This window comes from Lotus japonicus, chromosome 3, assembly GCF_012489685.1.
Source record: "Lotus japonicus ecotype B-129 chromosome 3, LjGifu_v1.2".
Lineage (NCBI taxonomy): Eukaryota > Viridiplantae > Streptophyta > Magnoliopsida > Fabales > Fabaceae > Lotus > Lotus japonicus.
The window spans coordinates 14427693-14446954 of record NC_080043.1 but is presented as its reverse complement, the minus strand read 5'-3'; the positions used below and the strand labels follow the sequence as shown (position 1 = coordinate 14446954).

General features: G+C 39.2%; 2 protein-coding genes across 9 annotated transcripts; one reads left to right on the top strand and one right to left on the bottom strand.

Moving 5' to 3' along the window:
• Positions 1–744: 744 nt before the first annotated feature.
• LOC130748326 (pheophytinase, chloroplastic) lies at positions 745–9920 on the bottom strand. Of its 5 annotated transcripts, none has more exons than XM_057601506.1 (6): positions 9755–9917; positions 8654–9415; positions 8209–8435; positions 7538–7729; positions 7300–7456; positions 745–1232 (listed from the first exon to the last, which is right to left on the bottom strand). In XM_057601506.1, exons 2-6 carry the CDS (start codon positions 9392–9394, stop codon positions 981–983), a joined length of 1569 nt encoding a protein of 522 aa, XP_057457489.1. In that variant the 5' UTR covers positions 9395–9415; positions 9755–9917; the 3' UTR covers positions 745–980. The 5 variants fall into 5 exon arrangements, with proteins under 5 accessions (XP_057457489.1, XP_057457488.1, XP_057457490.1 ...); XM_057601505.1 differs by having other exon boundaries at positions 8654–9410; XM_057601507.1 differs by lacking the exon at positions 9755–9917 and adding an exon at positions 9578–9731 and having other exon boundaries at positions 8654–9410.
• Positions 9921–14231: 4311 nt separating this feature from the next.
• On the top strand, positions 14232–16369 carry LOC130709517 (basic leucine zipper 24). Of its 4 annotated transcripts, none has more exons than XM_057558890.1 (2): positions 14232–14487; positions 15067–16369. In XM_057558890.1, exon 2 carries the CDS (start codon positions 15124–15126, stop codon positions 15838–15840), a length of 717 nt encoding a protein of 238 aa, XP_057414873.1. In that variant the 5' UTR covers positions 14232–14487; positions 15067–15123; the 3' UTR covers positions 15841–16369. The 4 variants fall into 4 exon arrangements, with proteins under 4 accessions (XP_057414873.1, XP_057414872.1, XP_057414871.1 ...); XM_057558889.1 differs by having other exon boundaries at positions 15051–16369; XM_057558888.1 differs by having other exon boundaries at positions 14233–14487; positions 15086–16369.
• The last annotated feature ends 2893 nt before the right edge of the window (positions 16370–19262 follow it).

The following is a 19262-nucleotide window of genomic DNA, read 5'->3' as shown; positions in this document are numbered from 1 at the left end:
TAGTATTGTATATTAGGGAGGTGCATGCAGAATTGGATAGGAGGAAATGTTTCAGGTTTACTTGCTTGTAGAGGCAAAAAAGTTGAAGGTGTCTTTTGGTTTCACCTCCATCTCATGAGAGAGTAACATCGCTCCTACTTTTTATATAACATAAATCATTCTAATGCTACAAATATAATTGATTGTTGGTAAATTTTTGGCATAGAACTCACTCTTACATGTTCATTTGTATTGTATGTGTAAGTATAATGCATAGTTCCACCCTTTCTTCTTTAGTTGAAAATTGTAACATTACGTGTATTTGAATTTGAAGGAAAAAGTTTGGTATTTGTGACTGTGAGAGAACTTCTTGTCGTGAGAGATGAAATGTAAAGAATGATATATTGTTCATAATTGGATTTAATTATGAATGGTCAAAATTAAAAAATAAACTCGGGTATTTTTTTTTTTTTAAAGTCGTGACCATTAAACTAGTTTTAATCAACCATTCATATATGGCCAGTTTGAGATACTAGTCATCTGTGGTTGTACAAACACAATTTAATGTTCTCATATCTCACAATAGAAACTGCTCTCACTAGATAGGCACTTTAGATCTTAAATTGTTCTCCGCGAGTAAAGTTTCTGGTTAAACATTCAAGTGATGGTGTTAGCGGATTAGTTATAGTGGTCTAGCCATTTCATTGTGACTGATTTCTTCAGTTAACCTCCTTTCATGATCTTCAATTATTGGAATATCAAGAATGAAACAAGATCTACTATTGTTATTTGCCCAAATTCTTTTGAGTTTTCCACTCATGTCACATACTGCTGGAAGAAACCATATGATAATATGAATATCCTTTACATAGTTATTAACAAAGATTGATATGTACAAAACCTTCTGATTCTAAAACAACTGTGTATGGTTTCTTTGATACTATAAACAGAAGACGGCGTACGAAGTTGGTTTCTATGTGAAGATGGCATAGTTCACCATGTCACTGTGGTTTGAGCGCCAAATTCCTTGACTTGGAGTAAGATTTGATGTAAGATCTTATCCTGTCCATGAGTGAGACACTGGAAACAAAGTATCTTATGGCGACCGATTTCTTTGAACCTTCTCTGGGAAATTCTAACTCCCTGTCAATAATAGGGCTCTTCATACTGTCTAGGTCTTCCAGCAGAGGTAATGAGACAGCACCCTGAGACTCAACGTTTCTGATCCACCCACGAAGTAAGAAATTTATAACCTGCAAACAAGGAGACTCGTCTCAATGCATGTTTGGAAATCTTTCTACAATTGATTCTAAAGTCAGAATCAATTGTGGAGAGAAGCAGCTGCTCAGTTTTAGAATTGAATGAGAAAAAAGAAGCTGATTCAAACATGCTGATACAGACCAATAAAACAGTAAAGGAGAATAGCAGAAAAATGAAATGGAATGAGTCAACTGATTAATGGAAATTGGGGAATACAGTAGTCACTACTACTCCAGAGCTAGGCTCCTATAGAGAAAGCATAATTCTCTATTCTTTCTGACAAAAGCAATATTCTCTCATACTCTCTATTCCTAACAGAAATTCCCTTTTAAGCACTCCTATGCACACACACACACACGTTGATTCTCTGTAACAAACTTTCTAGCCTCTTAGCCTCTCTCTGCCAGCTCACTACTTAATCTGGAAGCTTCCTTGTTTGTTCCTTCTTTCATAAACACGCCACACTTTGGGCCTTGGGTCATCAATAGCAGCCCACTCCTGACGTAAGGGTCTATCAATCCCACCATCTTGAGAAACAACCTTGAAGGCGGGAAATTGGTTAATCAGAGTTTGTTCATCTTCCCAAGTGGCCTCTTCTGCAGACTTTCCCTTCCACTGAATCAAATATTGGTTTACGGCTTCAGCTTGCTGTAAAATGGTGCGTACAGCCAAAACCTTCTCTGGTTCCACAACAGCCACAAACTCCCCATCAATTCCAGTAGGTAATTCCTGCTCCACATGGTAATCTCCTACTGCCTTCTTTAGTAAGGAAACATGAAAAACCGGGTGGATGCGGGATGTTATAGGCAGACGTAGCTTGTAAGCTACTGCTCCAATTCGTTCAAGGACCTCAAAAGGGCCAAAATACCGGGCAGCAAGCTTGGCATTGATTCTTTGAGCCACTGATTGCTGACGGTGGGGACGCAGCTTGACAAAAACCCATTCACCTATGGCAATGCTCTTGTCTTTTCTTTTCTTGTCTGCCTGGGATTTCATCCTCCCCTGGGCACGAGTCAAATGATTTTTTAGCTGACGAAGGGCTTCATCTCGATCTTTCAAGTCCTGGACCACAGCTTCTACCTTAGTTTCACCCACTGTGAATCTGATCATAGTTGGAGGTTCCCTGCCATAAACTGCTGTAAACGGAGTAATCCCAGTAGAGGCGTGATAGGTTGTGTTATACCAATATTCAGCCCACGACAACCATTGAGTCCATGTGCGAGGTTGATCCGTGATAAAACACCTCAGATATGTTTCTAGGCAACGATTAATAACCTCTGTTTGCCCATCTGATTCTGGGTGATAGGCAGTACTCATGGCTAACTGAGTGCCCTGGAGTTTAAACAATTCCTTCCATAAATTACTGACGAAAACTGGATCACGATCGCTGACAATCGAACGCGGAATGCCATGAAGTCTCACTATCTCTTTTGCAAATGCCTCAGCTACCATTCGCGCGGTGTAAGGATGTTTAAGAGGAATAAAATGCGCATACTTTGATAGCCTATCCACAACCACAAACACAGTGTCCACTCCCCTGACCTTGGGCAATCCATTGATGAAATCCATAGAAACATCGTCCCATATGCGTTCGGGAATAGGAAGAGGTTGGAGCAGACCTCCAGGGGATGTTGCCAAATACTTTTGGCGCTGACAAACATCACAACCACGCACGAATTCTTGGATGGAATTCTTCATCCCAATCCAATACAAGTTTGCAGCGATCCTCCGGTAAGTGCGATAGAAACCAGAGTGGCCCGCTTGCGGTGCCGCATGAAATTCCAGAAGCAATTTGGGAATCAACTGAGATGCAGAGGAGATTACCAATCGACCCTGGTAGTAGAGCACCCCCTGAGTATATGCAAAACCCGGTCTGCTGGTTGGTTCCGCTTTCAAGTCCGTGATGATCTTGACTAGTTTATCATCTTGGTGGACCTCCTGAATCAAAGTAGTACCCTCTGTCCAAGTAGGAAAAGAGGATAAAGCTTGGTATTCTCCTTCATCATAAATTCTGGAAAGCGCATCTGCTCCCCTGTTTGTGATACCAGGTTTGTACACGATATCGAAACGATATCCAAGCAGCTTCGCGGCCCAATTCTGTTGATCCACCGTCGTGATTCGTTGGTGTAGCAACTGTCGGAGGCTCCTTTGATCCGTGCAAACTGTGAAATGCCTCCCAAGAAGATAGGGGCGCCAGTGCTGAACCGCCAAAACGATGGCCATCAATTCCTTCTCATAGGCGGATTTCATCAGATTGCGTTCACTTAGAGCTTTACTGTAATAAGAAACAGGTTTGCGATTCTGAAGAAGAATAGCTCCAAGCCCTCGACCTGATGCATCACATTCAATGGTAAATGGCTGGGCAAAGTCTGGCAACACCAGAACAGGAGCAGTGGTAATTCTTGTCTTCAAAATCTCAAAAGCTGTTTGAGCCTCAGAATTCCATTTGAAACCATCCTTTTTGGTCAGTTCCGTGAGAGGTCGAGCGATCTTGCCATAATCCTTGACAAATTTGCGATAATATCCCGTAATTCCCAGGAATCCTCTAACTCCTTTTACATTCTTTGGCGTAGGCCAATTAGTGATGCTCTGAACCTTCCCTGGGTCCATGGCCACTCCTTCAAACGACACCACATGGCCTAAATACTCCACTGATTGTTGGGCAAAAGAGCACTTTTTACGATTGGCTACCAGTTGTTGAACCCTCAAGGTTTCCAAAACTTTAGTCAGGTGAATGAGGTGTGATTGCCAATCAGCACTGTATACCAGAATATCATCGAAAAAGACTAACACACTTCGACGGAGCATACTACGAAATACCTCGTTCATCAGCGCTTGAAAGGTAGAAGGAGCGTTCATGAGCCCGAAAGGCATGACGAGATACTCGTAATGGCCTTCATGAGTCCGGAAAGCCGTCTTGTGAACATCCTCCTCCTTCACCAACACTTGGTGATAACCGGACTTCAAGTCAAGTTTGGAGAAGAATCGTGCACCATGTAGCTCATCCAACAATTCTTCTATCACGGGAATTGGGTATTTGTCAGGAACGGTAGCTTTGTTGAGTTCACGGTAATCAACGCACATCCGCCATGATCCGTCTTTTTTCTTCACCAAGATCACAGGGCTTGAAAAAGCACTTTGGCTGTGTCGGATAATACCTGATTGAAGCATTTCCGCAACTTGCTTCTCTATCTCATCTTTGTGGTGATGAGAATATCGATAAGGCCTCACATTAACCGGTCCATATCCTGTTGCCAAGGTGATCTGGTGCTCTTTCTGCCTCTTTGGTGGTAATCCCACTGGAGTAGCGAAGACATCTTCAAACTCAGAAAGTAAACTACCCAGTTGCTGTGTTTGCACACTGGTTAAATGGGACTCTCCCTTTTGCAGAATTTCTGGGTTTTGTGTGATTTCAGTAGAAGTATGATAACACTCCCCATTTTCCCACGGGCAATTGTCCAAAAAGCTCTGCAGCGCTTCTCCCTTCTCCTGAGTACAATCCTGTCCCTGGAGACAAACCCACTTGCCCTCATTCTGGAATTTCATGGTTTGCTTGCCCCAATGCACCTTCATCTCTCCTAAGGTTGCCAACCATGCGATTCCTAGCACCAAGTCGATGCCATCAAGATCGAACAGCAAAGCATCCACAGAGGTATGGTAATTGTCGATCTCAACCTCCAAATTCCTGCATTCGCCGCGAGCTATGGCCTTGTATCCATCCCCCAATCGAATGCGCAGCACAGGTGTCGACTGAACGACCCAGCCCATTGTCTCTACTACATGCCTCGAGACAAAGTTGTGGGTGGCACCACTGTCAATCAAAATCACCATAGGAACACCAAAAATTGACCCTCGCAGCTTCATCGTCTTAGTTTGGATTGGTTCAGCTCCAAGCCGCATGATGCTGCACTCTCCATCCACCTCGGGCTCCGCTGTTTCTGCATCTTGCTCGGATTCCACTTCCGTTTCTTCTGTACCATCAATCAGCATGATCCTGAGTTGCTTGTCAGGACATTGATGGAGGGGGTGATATTTCCCCCCACACTTGAAACAAAGTCCCTTCTGTCGCCGATCCAAGAGCTCTTGATAAGGTAAGTGGCGGATTCCTCGATCGCGTGGTGGGGTGCGAGGATGGTTGGTGTTGTCGTCCCGTCTTTCTCCCTTTTCATCTTTGTTCTTCACCATGACCCAACCCTGATTGGGTTTTTGACCCGATGGGCCCGATCCAGTCGTAGACAAATGGGTTGGTCGGGTAGAAGAACCGGACCCGTAACCCGAGCGAGGCCCATTACCTTTTGAGCCCGATAAGGTGTGGCCTGGTCCATGGAGCTCCGTCTCCACCGCCCTTGCCAACGGTATCAACCGAGAGCGTGGAAGAGGCACCAAGGTACGCATGCTCCGTACCCGTGCTCGTATGTCCTCCCGGAGGCCATGAATGAAGTAGCTGAAAAATTGCTCATCAGGGAGATTGGGGGTCTGGGACAAAAGGCGTTCAAATTCCAGAACGTACTCATCAACTGTGCCTCTCTGCTGGAGATCTGATAGCTGCTCGAACACATCCCCTTTACTCGCAGATCCGTATCTTTCCAGCAGCTCGTTTGTGAGCTTCTCCCAGGTTAGCCCTGGATCCAATTGCAGCAGTGAGTTGAAGTAATGGATCGTTGATCCTTCCATGCACAAATGGGCCAGATTCACCTTAACCTCAGGACTGGTACCCATAATGTGGAAGTAAACCTCTGCTCGGGCAATCCACCCAGCAGGATCCTCGCCGTTGAAAAGAGGGAGCTCCACCTTCTTGGCGGATTTGCGGAACTCATCGAGCAAACCCCCTTCCAGCTTGGTCCAACCAGAAACTGATGAAGGTCCTCCATCTTCTTTCCCAGATTTGGTGGCTGACACATCCTGAAGGATGCTTCCAGTGTCGCCTTTCTCTGGTGTTTTCTCTGGTGTTTGCTTGGAAAGGTTCGAAGCCAGCATCTCCAGTAGCTGTGCTTGGTGACTCTCCGCTCGCTCTTGCATCGTGGTCAAGGTGGTGCGCAGATTTGCGATCTCGTTTTCCAGGGCTGCAACTTTCGCCTCCATTTTCCTTGGTGGCATGCGTCTCTGTTTCGTGACCTTCTTCTCCGAACAACACTGGTACCTCTCGAATTTGGATCCGGCAGGTCGGACCAATTTGATACAGACCAATAAAACAGTAAAGGAGAATAGCAGAAAAATGAAATGGAATGAGTCAACTGATTAATGGAAATTGGGGAATACAGTAGTCACTACTACTCCAGAGCTAGGCTCCTATAGAGAAAGCATAATTCTCTATTCTTTCTGACAAAAGCAATATTCTCTCATACTCTCTATTCCTAACAGAAATTCCCTTTTAAGCACTCCTATGCACACACACACACACGTTGATTCTCTGTAACAAACTTTCTAGCCTCTTAGCCTCTCTCTGCCAGCTCACTACTTAATCTGGAAGCTTCCTTGTTTGTTCCTTCTTTCATAAACACGCCACACTTTGGGCCTTGGGTCATCAATAGCAGCCCACTCCTGACGTAAGGGTCTATCACATGCTATTAATTAACTACTCTGATCATGACAATCATAAGGAATTCAACACTGAAGAAGGAATACAATTACAATCTAGTAACAGTTAATTTTTCTTGATGCCTATTAATCAATTCAAAGAACAAGTTCATATAAATATTTATTGTGCAAGAGGAAAGGACACTGCCAACTCTCTCTCTCCCTTTAAAGATGAGGAGAGGAACATACATAGAAGAGATGGCTTCAGGTTCTGATAAACCAAAGACGTTTGTCCTACTCATTAAGCAACCTAGAGTGCATTAAGATACAGGCCAAAGAGCATGTATTGGAGCTTATCTACTAATAAAACACTAGATAAACTTCAATAAGTGCTCTTTGGTCCGCATCTTAACGGGTTCTTAGTTCCATATTCCTATGCTCTCTTATCCCGTAAACCCATATAGCCTCTTGTTTTCAGATTGCAATTGATAAAAGCAACAGCAGAAGAACATTTTCAAGCTAATTTGTGAGAAAATTGCATACCTCAGGGACTTCATCATGAGGGCAGTGGCCAGCAGGGCTGATTTGATAATATGGAGCTTCAGGCACTTGCTTTTTAACCTGTGATCCCCAAAATGGCTTCACCCAGGGATCTTCTTTCCCATACATGAGGCAGATCGGCACATTGTTTGCTCGACATCTACAATGAAGAGAGCGGGAAAATTCTAAACTTGTGCATTCATGCAAATCTAATACCGGTTAGAGATCTAGTTGTGCCTACCTGGATAATGTTTCATTGAAGGATAGTTCTCCCCGAGGAGCGCACATAATTGAAGCAAATGATGCTGCAGCAGCAGGATGCCTTGTAGTTTCAATTATGCGTGAAAATACATTGTCTACATTTATTGAATGATCTGCATAAACCTGATTAAGCACCTGAGCAATACTTTTCGGATCACTAATTTTCTCCCACCTAGAAGAAATAAATTAATCAAATCAGATCGATGGAAGAGATATAGGTGCAAACTGGAGTTGTACTCTCAACAGTTGAGATTCCATTGAAATGTCTGAAACACTCATCTCCTTGCACATCATGAGATAACCTCACCCATTATAGGAGTACTTATTTCAGAATATCTAACAATTGCTAATAATGGAGAAAGAAGCTACAGGGGCTGCTTCTGCAAAATTAATGCAATAACTAGGTAACTGTCTTACAAAATCCAAGACAACACAATTGTTCGTGTCAATTAAGTCATGACTGTTGTCTGTAAACAGAAAGTTAGGCCCATGAAGCAGTTTCTCATTATAATGTAACTCATATAAAAATGAATACCTAGGTAACATACAAGCAATGTACTAATTTTGAAAGTTCATAACTAAAATGTTGAAAGCATGTCAGCAAAAAATAGAGAAATAAAGCAAAAATAAAAAAAACAAAGCCATACTTACAATAACATTGTAAGACTCTTTATATTTGAAGGTAGTGGAAAAGTTCCAGCCCATCGAAATATTTTGCCTAGTCGTGGATTTTTTACTGGATTAGGTAGAAACCCCCAAAAAGGGGTTGCATTAAGCAATGTGACGCCTTTCACTAAATGAGGGTAGCATGCAGCAAAATACAGTGCAACATATCCTCCGAGCGAATTTCCCACAAGATAGACTGGTTCACCAATGACCTGTAATGAATCAAATCGTATTATTGTTTTAATCATAAATTTATACAAGTGAGGCAGCTTCTAACTAAAACTAAACAAAAATCATATTAAGCTTAGAAATTATTTCTGTCAATTATATTTCTCAGTAGCATTGGTAATGTGACTATAATTGAGATTTTGGAATAAAGATTTGCTGAAATAGCGGACAATTTGCAACTATCAAACAGTGTGTCATTTACCTCTTCTATGAAGTAGCGAACTTGATCTTTCCATAAATCAGCAGAGTATACAAGCTCCGCCGCCCATGGTTCGGTCTCATCTCCAAAACCCCATGAAGAAACATTTCCATTTGACGTAGTAGTAGCCCCTTCCTTAGACAGAGGAGCAGGATCTTCAAAAGGCAGGGACATCCCTTGCCCAAGAAAATCCAGTGCCCACACTCTAAAGTCAAGGCCCAAATCCTTCAATTGCTTCTCATAATGGAAAGAGCCGACGCCGAAACCCGGAAGAAAGAGGACAGGTGGGGAATCCACATTCTCACACCCAGCCTTCTCATAGTGAACAGTGAACTTAGGCTTCCACCCCCAAAAGCAACTACTTATTGGAGCACCACCAGATTCACCATTTGACTCATCAGGCAAACCTGGAATCAGAACCTTGGTAGCAGGTTCCTCTATCCCTGAAACATCTCTTACTTCCTCTTCACCAATCACATAACCATCATAACCTCCACTGTAAACCTTGAATTTGAGTCTTCTAGAGCTTTCAAAAGCACTTTTTACCCTACAATAACCTCTTTGCTGACCCATATCATAAAACATCACAGACCCACATGAAGAAACTGTACTAGTATAATCAAAACCCCTTTTTCTTATACAGGACACCCTTGATTGGCGTGAATTCAAACCCTTGTCAACTACTTTCAACTTTGAGTTCACAACTTGACAGCATGGTGCAGAACCATATGAAAGAGTTTCCATAACCAAAAACTGTGTTCTGCACTAACCACCAATAGAAAACGATTCAGTGTAAAATTCAACTAGACAGTAGGAAAAAGAAGGAAAAAAGAGGCAAATTTGATAGTTCTGAAGTCCAAATTGGATCCTTTATCATCAAACAAAGCAACTAAACAAGTTTCCACAATATAATTCAGAATTTTTTACCAAAATTCTGCAAACAGAGAACTACACAGAAAACATAAGCAAGCTGAATTCAGATCACATCAGCTAGTGGCTTTTCATGGATAAAGAATTTATATTAGAAAGATAATCACTTCAAGTTTCAAAAAACAGCAAAGCTAGTAACATCAAAACAATAACATGTTTATTGAAAAATCTTACCTTAAATTGATGAAAGAAGAAGTATGAGAATCTGGCACTCCTCAAAGTTTGTTAAACCAGTGTGTTGCAGTGCTATAGAAGTTTAGGACAAGATCTGGTGAGTGAGAACGAGATGTTTCTACTTTCTACTTTCTAGTTGCTTGGAAGACTCTACTTCCTCTATGAACCAAAGAAAGGGGTGTTATTTAATTATTTATATAATGAATTTTCTTCATATATTATTTTAAATAAATAAATCCCAATTCTTTGTGAATTTGGAAAATGACATAACAATCATATCTTTATTAGTACACATGTTTAACCTGTTAGTTATGTTTTGAAACTGATGTTGATATATGTACAAGAGTTTAGGCATTATTAAGGAGGCCAGTTGTAATACGGACCGTGAGTAAATGTGAGGTTCGTTTGAATGTGGATGGTAGTTGAATTGAGATGTAGTGGCGTTATATGTGACCAAGACGAGAGAGATGAGTATCTAGATTCTCTAGTAAATTCAATAATGGTGTGGTTTCTATGTTGAGCTTCTGGCAGTGGAGGTTGGTTTACAACATGCTCGGGAGCTGGACTTGTGGATTGTGATTTTGATTGTTTAGAAGTTATCCATATCCTTACGGGTAACAAGAATGTTAATACATGTTGGTTGTGAGATGTGATCACAGAGTTAGAGACATGTTGTGTTGAAGTTAAGTTGTTTCGTTGTCTCATCCGAAAAGATCGTAATATGGTCGTCGATATTTTAGCTCATGTCTTTAATTTTTTTAAGTGTAGTTAAAAAATAAAATTATACTACTAGAAAAATGAAGAGTTAAATATGTTTTTTAATCAGTGTAATATAGGGAGAATTGGATTTGATCTCTGTGAGAATATTATATAGCTTTTAGTTTCCAATATTAGTGAAATTGGTGAAAATAATCATTGATTCATTTTGCGGCGGTTTAAACCATCAATAAAACAAAGAGTAGATAATTTGTGGAGGTAAAAAAACACAAAAATGGCAAAGAAAAGGTGCGGCAAACATTAACTTCACCTATCTTAATATTGTTAGGGATTAAAAGCTAAAATATTTTTTTAATGACCAGATTCAATTTCCCTTTATTTTAAGGGACTGAAATCATATTTAACCTAAAAATGACATGTTAGGTTATGTTTGGAAAAAATTAGTGAAATTTGGTTAGCACTTAATAGAGTAGTAAGTGTTCCATGAATTTAGCATTGAATTAGTTGAAAATTTTAAAGTAACATAGCAAATATGTTTACATTTTTTATAAGAATTTACGTTATTAAAATAGCATTTTCGATAATTATTTTTTGGTGCAAAGGAAATAATAATAATTTATATTTTTAGTTAATTTGAAATTCTTTTGAAGATCATGTATTTATTAAAAAAGAAAAATAAATAATATTATAATAATAGGTTGGTTTCGTCCTCTTCTTATGATGAATCATCCCAACACGTGGGCACTTTGAAGAAAACATAGACCCAAACCCACACACCCACCGCCACCTGCCACCACCCTTGAAACTTCATACTTCACCGTTCACACTTCACACATAGTTTGGCTTCACAGATGTGAAAATGATTAAGACAAAAAGAAAAAAAGGGTCAAAATGGTTTTTTTTTTCTTCATCTGAAAACGGTCAAAATGGTTCATGAACTGTTTTCTTTTTTAAAAACAAAAAATTGACTCAAGATTAGGCTTTTAAATTATCATAAAATAGTCCTCATAAGATAGTTCAAGTAGTAGGAGCTGAGAGATATATAAGTTAGGCAGGGAGAGATCAAGGGATCCATAAAAAAATTATCATGAAATAACTATAATTTATTTTTTGGCGTGCCTATAATTTTTTTTTTTGACAAAGTGTCTATAAAATTTTGAAGTTATGATTTTGTCAAATTTCATTATCGAATTAATTTTGCGAATTTTTAAAAAATGCATGAAAATATAGTGATAAAATTAATTGTAATTAGAAAAACTAAATAAAATTAAGTGCAAAATATGGTTCTATCATTTTAACTTTTTTTATTATTATTATTATCATATATTGAGAAAAAAAAAGCAAAGAAAAGTAAGATTGATATCATTTTTTTAGAAAAGTTAAACGTTACGTTGATAAACCGCAAAGCGACAAAAAACACCCAAACACCCCAAAGACCGAAACCCAGCAAAGAGAACACCCAAGACCAAGAGACAAGAAGAGAGATTAAACCGACAAAAGCCAACAAGGGACCAAGGCAACAACACAAACCCAAAGACAAAACCCAGAAGAAAAAAAAACAAAACCCCACAAAAAGCCAGCCACAACTTGACGATCCTGCTAAGGAACCCCGTACAATCTCATATGGTTAGCGACACGATGATTGGAAAGTCTTTGAATGGCTTCCTCCTCAGATCCAATGGGGATGGCTCCTATCTGTTTGACAATAATAAAATCTCTTTGAGCTCGCATCAAAGCACGATCAGAACCTTGGGCTGATGCAGAGACTTTCCTTGGTCGGCCTCATCTCCGCCGCTCTGTCACCGTAGCCTCCTCAGCAACTAACAAGCCCTCACCAACACTGTTGCAGCCCGACGTATTGGAAAAACAAGATGCCTTCAAGAAACCAACGTCGTTAGCACCAGAACCATCCAACCTCGCTTCTAGAATAGAGCCTCAAGGGGCACCTCCCCTCAGCTTCGTCCGGAGAAGCCGCGCCACCCACAGAACCAGAGGCGATGATCTAAGGGAAGAGGAAAGTCGGTGGGCAACACATGCAAAATGGACCCGCGAGAGTTTTGCGACCAACGACTCTTCGACATCAGAAGCTTATGACCTAGGCCTTAATGGCCTTTTTTTGGGAGCGAAAAGACTCAGACAGAGCTGACAAAGCCATGGGGTTTCCCATCTCAACTTGTTCTGAGCTTCCTGATCGCAGAAATCTCGCAAGGGCCACCGTCAGGATCGAGTCCCCCTAGAAGGATATCGTTGAACATACTGGTCTCAATCAAGGCCAACTCCAAAGAGAAGTATCTCACAAACCCAAATTGGAAAGCTCTCCCGAAATGCCTCTCTCTGAACGAAGACATGAACATGCTTCGACTATGGACTATCCTCACTATTGCCACCGTACTCTCAATAATTTTCACTACTGTGCACCACCATATTTGATCAGAACTATACCAATCTCATATTATGAAATAACAAAGGCTGCCGGAGGGATGTGTCCAAATTATTTTTAATAGTCTGAGGATGATTTTCAGATAATTTTCCGGTGATGGACGATTTTTAAAACTCGTTCAAAGTTCAAGGACGGTTATAGATTTTAACCCTTACAAATTTTGAAAATAAATCACATATGTCACTAGTAAAATGTGCTATACGCCTATACGTGTTTGAATAGAGTAAGAATTAAACTGGTGGGAAGTGAGGAGGAGAACACTGATAGGTGCACAAGAAAACAAAATGATAACTTATCGTGAAGGACTTCTCTTTGGGTTACATGGTGTGAGACACGTTTATTATTTTGTCTTCGTATTGATTAGATTGTGTATAGCTTCGCAAACAGTCAAGAATGGCATAAGATCCGACGATGAAGAGCATGAAATCAGTGTTTATTTGATTAGTAAGTATTTATTCACACTTCAATGCCTTGAAGATAGATAAAGAAGAAATGAAAGAAAATGATAGATATGATTATGATGGGTTATTCATAGAAATAGAAAAAGAAGAGGAAGATAAGAAGAGTAGAAATGAGATGAAATAATTGAATTAAGTGTGAATAATTAAAACTTCTATTTAATAGATTGGTCAACTAACATAAATTGAGGCATAAACCAAGTCAAACAATACTTACAAATCAAGGGTATAAAACTCTAGTGAGAGTACTTAGAGTTACAACATAGCACCACAAATACACATTAGATAACAAGCTAGCATACTTTAGCACACTTAAAATAGTGTAAAACCAAACCCAAACTATAAAAAACTAACATCTTTAAAATCTGATTAGTTGACAGTTAAACAGAATTTACATTGTCGATGTATCATCATTTTTCTCTATTCTTTATTCATATCTCTCTTCTCTATACGTATTATATCGCCTATTATATCTATCAATTCTCTCTCTTCTCTTTGTCTACTAAGTGGATGTGGAGAGGTATGAATGATTATTTTCCTTTTGAGCCCCTTAATTTAGTGATTTCTTGACTTTAGTCCCTCTAATTTCATTTCATTTTGGCAATCCCTTAGTTTTAACTTTCCATCCAAAACATGGCTATTTTTTGTGAGATGTGAGTTAAGTGTGATGATAAGGATGACACATAATGTAATTCTTTAATTAAATTAGTAATAAAGTTAATTGAAATTGAACTAATTGGTTTTGAAGGCCTAGATAGGTTTTTCCGGTTCTCATTGGTGAGATTAATGCTAGTGTGTATTGATAAATTGGAGTCCTTTGTGTATGAAGATGCAGAGGACTTTGCCGTGTAACAAAAATAAAGATAATACATGCTGCACCAAGTAGTCAACAAAACATGGTATCAAGCTGGCCCACTGCTATGCTCATGTTTCAGGTTAATGAAGGAGCAGTTGACATTTTGTATCATTGACACCCACTCATTTACACTGAAGATACATACAGACTCTTATGCAACATGTGGTGTTTTGGATGCTCAGGTAATTTCTCAGAGCTAAAAGCTAAACATTCTAGAAACCACTTTACAACAATCATGCTCATGCTTGCCACCAAGGACCAGGTAAATGAATTCTCTCATCACTCATCTCTAATTTAATAAAAAATCAGATGAATTCTCCCACTTTCATGCTTCTTTATTGGCTCTTTCATATGATTCTCAATGAATTTTGTTTTTTGCTGCTATATATTATGCTCTGTCATCTTGCCTCCACTTGAACTTGGATTCTCTCTTCCTCCTCATATTATTATTTCATCATAAAAAAAAATAAAGTTTTGCCTTTATGCTCAATTCTGCATCATTGGGGGTAGAATCCAACTGGGTAACCTTTAGTTTCTTCAATTAAGCTGCTTTGAGAAGAATCTTTACAGCCCCAAACTCCCCCAAACATCTAACTTTGAGCATAGAATTTGACTTCACCCTATGGCCAATTGTTCAGTCATATATGTTCCTTGATTAGGACTCCTCAAATGAATTTTTCTTGACTGTTTTTTGTTCTAGGTATATGCTTCAAATTCAATTCTTTGCATATATTCCATAATAGGTCCTGGTACCAGTTTGTTTTGTCATATATCTGATATATTTGAATTCTTTATTTTTTCTTTCAATTCCATTTTCATTTTCAGTTTGTCTGTGCATCAGTATGTACTTCTTTTGGTAGATTGCAGCTAACTTTGGTTCAAGGTGAAGAAACAAAATATGGATGATGGAAATGCTGAGCTTTCTGATAAGCTTTCAGATAATGTTCTGTTTTCAAATCCAGAGTCATCTAGCAAGTTTCATGCCTCAACATCAGTGAATACAGACACAGTGACTGAATTGTCGTGCACCCATACTCATACTTGCAACCCACCTGGCCCTGATTCTGCTCACACACACACATGTTACCACACACACACCACCCAAGTTTTTGCATCTGAAGAAGATACCAACTCAAAACCAAAAACGGCTTCTGGGAACAGAGAAGCTGTTAGAAAATATAGGGAGAAAAAGAAGGCTCACACTGCTTATTTGGAAGAGGAAGTGAAGAAATTGCGTTTGGTGAATCAGCAACTAATGAGGAAGCTACAAGGGCAAGCACTTCTTGAAGCTGAATTGTCAAGGTTGAGGAACACTTTGGCAACTCTAAAAGGCAAAATAGATAGTGAATTGGGTTCTTTCCCTTTTCAGAATAAGTGTAGCTCTTCTACTTTTGTCAAAAGGGATGTTGTTTTTCCATGCTTCCATCAACATGGAGTATCATCATCTAGGGTTAATGTTTGTGCATGTGGAAAATCCATGATGATGCCATGGGAAGGAAACTGTCAACCTGAAATAGTGGATTGTCAAGTGGATACAAATAACATGACCTGCACTGAAGGACAAACTAGGGACACTATGGATAAGTTTATGCCATCTGCATCTCAAGATGGGTAATTAGCCAGACACTGCATGCATGTTTGGAAACTCGTCAACAATTAATTATGAAGGCAAAATCGGTTTTGTGGAGATCAAGCTTCTGTGTGTAGCTTTTGGTTTCATAATTGATTCCGACGACTGATTCCAATCTTCTGTGAGTTTCTTTCCGATTCCTATCACTGATTAGTGATTATATGTTGGTGGTACGTAAGCTCAGGTTTTGTATATATAATTGGTGTTACCATGATAGAATGCATGTTATATAACTCATAACTTACCCTAATGAAGCTTGATTTCTACAATTTATAGAATATGTATATGTATACGCGGGCAAAGTTTTGTTGAAATTTGTACAATATAGCAGCCTGTAAAAAGTGTTTTGCGTTTAGATAAAGATAATTACTTGTGCGTCAAGTTTGTAATATTTAATAAATTACTACTTTAATTGCTCTTGCAAAAGCAGCATTAATGTTCTCCCTAGAAGCATCTCATCCTACATCAGTGTTGTAGTCGATCTTTTTTTATCTATACCAGTCATTTGTGATAATTGTGTGTGTGACATACTCAATGATGATTTTGTACTTAAGAGTGAGCTCCTTTCCTATTTTTTGTGATGTATAAATGATTGATACCAAAGAGGTGCACATCGTGTATGTAAAACTACACATGTATCATGACATTGGCGAAGGCTAGGGTGGACCACTTATCTAGGTGGTGCAACTTGCACCAGCAGTTTAGGCCACAGAAAATTAGGAAAAAATAATCAGAAACTCAAAAATAAATGAGTGGTTGTGAATAACATAGGATAAGTTACCATTATATCCCTTCCTATATTACCATTATATCCCTTCCCCATATTACCATTATATCCCTTTGTATTTTTTATCTTTTGCATTATTACCCTTATACCCCTCCTCCACCTCATCCCTTCTGCAACTCATTTCTCTTCATCGAGCAACTCCGATCGTCTTCCGTCTGCAACTCTGCAACTCCGATCGAATCGCTTTGCAACTCCGATTCCTCTCCGCCGTCTTCTGTCGTCCCTACGGCCTCCACCCGTCGTTGGCTCCAAACCTGGTTAGTTACTCCTTTTTTGATTTGCATTTCAAACCCTCAGTTACTGTAGTTCTACACAAGAGAATCAGCATGCACCTTCACTTGTCTTCTTCTAGTCTAGTGTTCTATCTCATAGTAGGCTTGTGTAGTTATGGAATTTTATGCTAGAAATTAAGAATTTGTCATGTTTAGGTCAACATCTTTTTCTTTTTCCACATAGTCAATTTTGATACCCACAATCTACTCACGAACTTCTCCCTATGATTGATTTTGGCTCATAAACTTATTATATTCATCATGACAAGTGATGGATTAATTGTGAAACTCTAGCTGAAACTCTATGGGTGAACTCTATGATTTGTCCTTTGCTTTGTCCTTAGCTCACTGATAGAATTTGTAACCTCTTTTGGACTACTTTTAACATTGTTTTCCATTGTTTTTATTCTTCTATTGTGTTAAACTACAGTAGTAGATTTATTATCATCCAAGATCCAATGTTAAGTTTTCCAAGTTTACTATACTATCATGTATCATGTGTCTGTTTTGTTTGTGTTTTATGACCATAGTTATATGTAGTCTTTTGCATGTTTTTATTCTTTTCCTTGCTTGGGCCCCTCTCTTTGATACATATTGTACTATGGTACTACCCCTACTCCTAAGCCTATTGCTCCCATGATCTGTAATCTGTAAATAATTCTCTTCCCCATTTATGAATGAAGGCCTCTGCGAAGGACCTAGATAGCAACTTTTGATTAGTTGAAATACTATCAGATCGGTCAGAAGAGATCTTCTTCTTCCTGGTCCTTCTTCATTCTCCTCTATACAATATTGTTTCCTTCTCCAAAACAAACCACCATGACAAAGAGAAATTGGGAAAGATCCATGTGAAAGCTTGAGAGCCCTTGCTGACTGGTTTGATCCAACAGACTGAACAGAGAGAAAGCCAGTACACTTGATCTGACAAAAAAAAACTAAAAAGAACTCTGCAAACACAAGTCTATCTAAACCAAAGAGAGCAACCACAAACAACAAGACCATCATAGAAACCAGACTATTTAAAGATTGTAAGATTGTATTATTTATACATACAGATCATTTAACATATAAACAAAAAGATGGAGAATTCCTTTGCCGAAATTCAACTACATTGAATCACCCTTGAAAACAATACCTAATCTGGCTGGTGAATCTGAATATTGAATACAAAGAAAAGAACTATCCTCAAAACAGTATACCTAATATGAAGAGAGTGCCAGATTTTCTTACAGCTACCTTCACCTTGTAAAATGCATAATTGGAATCAAATACAAAATTCAGTCCTTTCAATAATACTTAACATGTTTCATAACTAATAAGCTCATTGAATGAATAAGCCCATTGAATGTCTGAGTAGGATGTCTTCCCATTCCGAAGCTCCGGGGAGCGTTATCATGTCCATCAAGCAAGAAGCAAAGAGCATCTTGGAGGTCATAACATTCATCTTCAGTGAGTATGCATTTCAAGGAATGCACCCAAAAACCGCCTGCTTGCATTGTATATGACAGCAATGTGGGTTCAGGTACTTTTGTCTCAGTGGATTGTTGTACATAGAAGGAAACAAATGAAGTAATAATTTGATCTTGCTATCAACCTCTCAAAAGGAAACTATTCTCAAAGTAAATGATCAGTGGAAAACATAGTTCGTATCTTGCAATCAACCTCTCAACAGAATTTGATCAGTAGGTTGTTTTTAATGCCAATATCTATACCCAGTCAAATTATGGTTCAACTTGGAACCGTTCAACTTTCATTCTCTCTTTTGATTAGGTAAATATCTTATGATCTATTAGGAAATTATCTAACCTAAATTAGCACCAATTGCCTGTTTGCTATACTTAGTGGAAAACCCTCATTTCAATCACTATCAGTAAAGTGATTAATGGTGAATCAAAAGAAGAGAGTAATAGGACTAACCCGTTGTCAACATCATCATAGTCCTCATCGTCCATGGTGAATTACAGAGTTCTGGGTTCTGGCCATCACCATACCCTTATTTCGGAGGCCATGTGAGAACCTGAGAGTGAGAGTCTTCATCGGAGTCGACAATACTCTTCATCGGAGTCATGGTGAGAACCTGAGAGTGAGAACACCTGAGAGTGAGAACCTGACATTGAAGACTTCACCGGAGTACACCATAGTCTTCATCGGAGGCGGCATCGAACCTGAGAGTAAGAATTGGAGATGGGAAGAGAGGGTAAAGGAGGAGGGGTATAATGGTAATGTTAGGAGAGAGGCTAAACACAAGAGGATATAATGGTAATATGGGGTAGGGATATAATGGTATTATGGAGGAGGGATATAAATAAAACTTTATTTATTTGACAGGATAAAATGGTAACTTACCA

Coding starts and splice junctions, on each gene's coding strand:
- LOC130748326 (XM_057601506.1), bottom strand. CDS start 9,394: ATGGAAACTCTTTCATATGGTTCTGCACCATGCTGTCAAGTTGTGAAC. Junction 7,457..7,537: donor TTCAATGAAACATTATCCAG/GTAGGCACAACT, acceptor TCTTCATTGTAG/ATGTCGAGCAAACAATGTGC. Junction 1,233..7,299: donor CTCATGATGAAGTCCCTGAG/GTATGCAATTTT, acceptor CCTTGTTTGCAG/GTTATAAATTTCTTACTTCG.
- LOC130709517 (XM_057558890.1), top strand. CDS start 15,124: ATGGATGATGGAAATGCTGAGCTTTCTGATAAGCTTTCAGATAATGTT.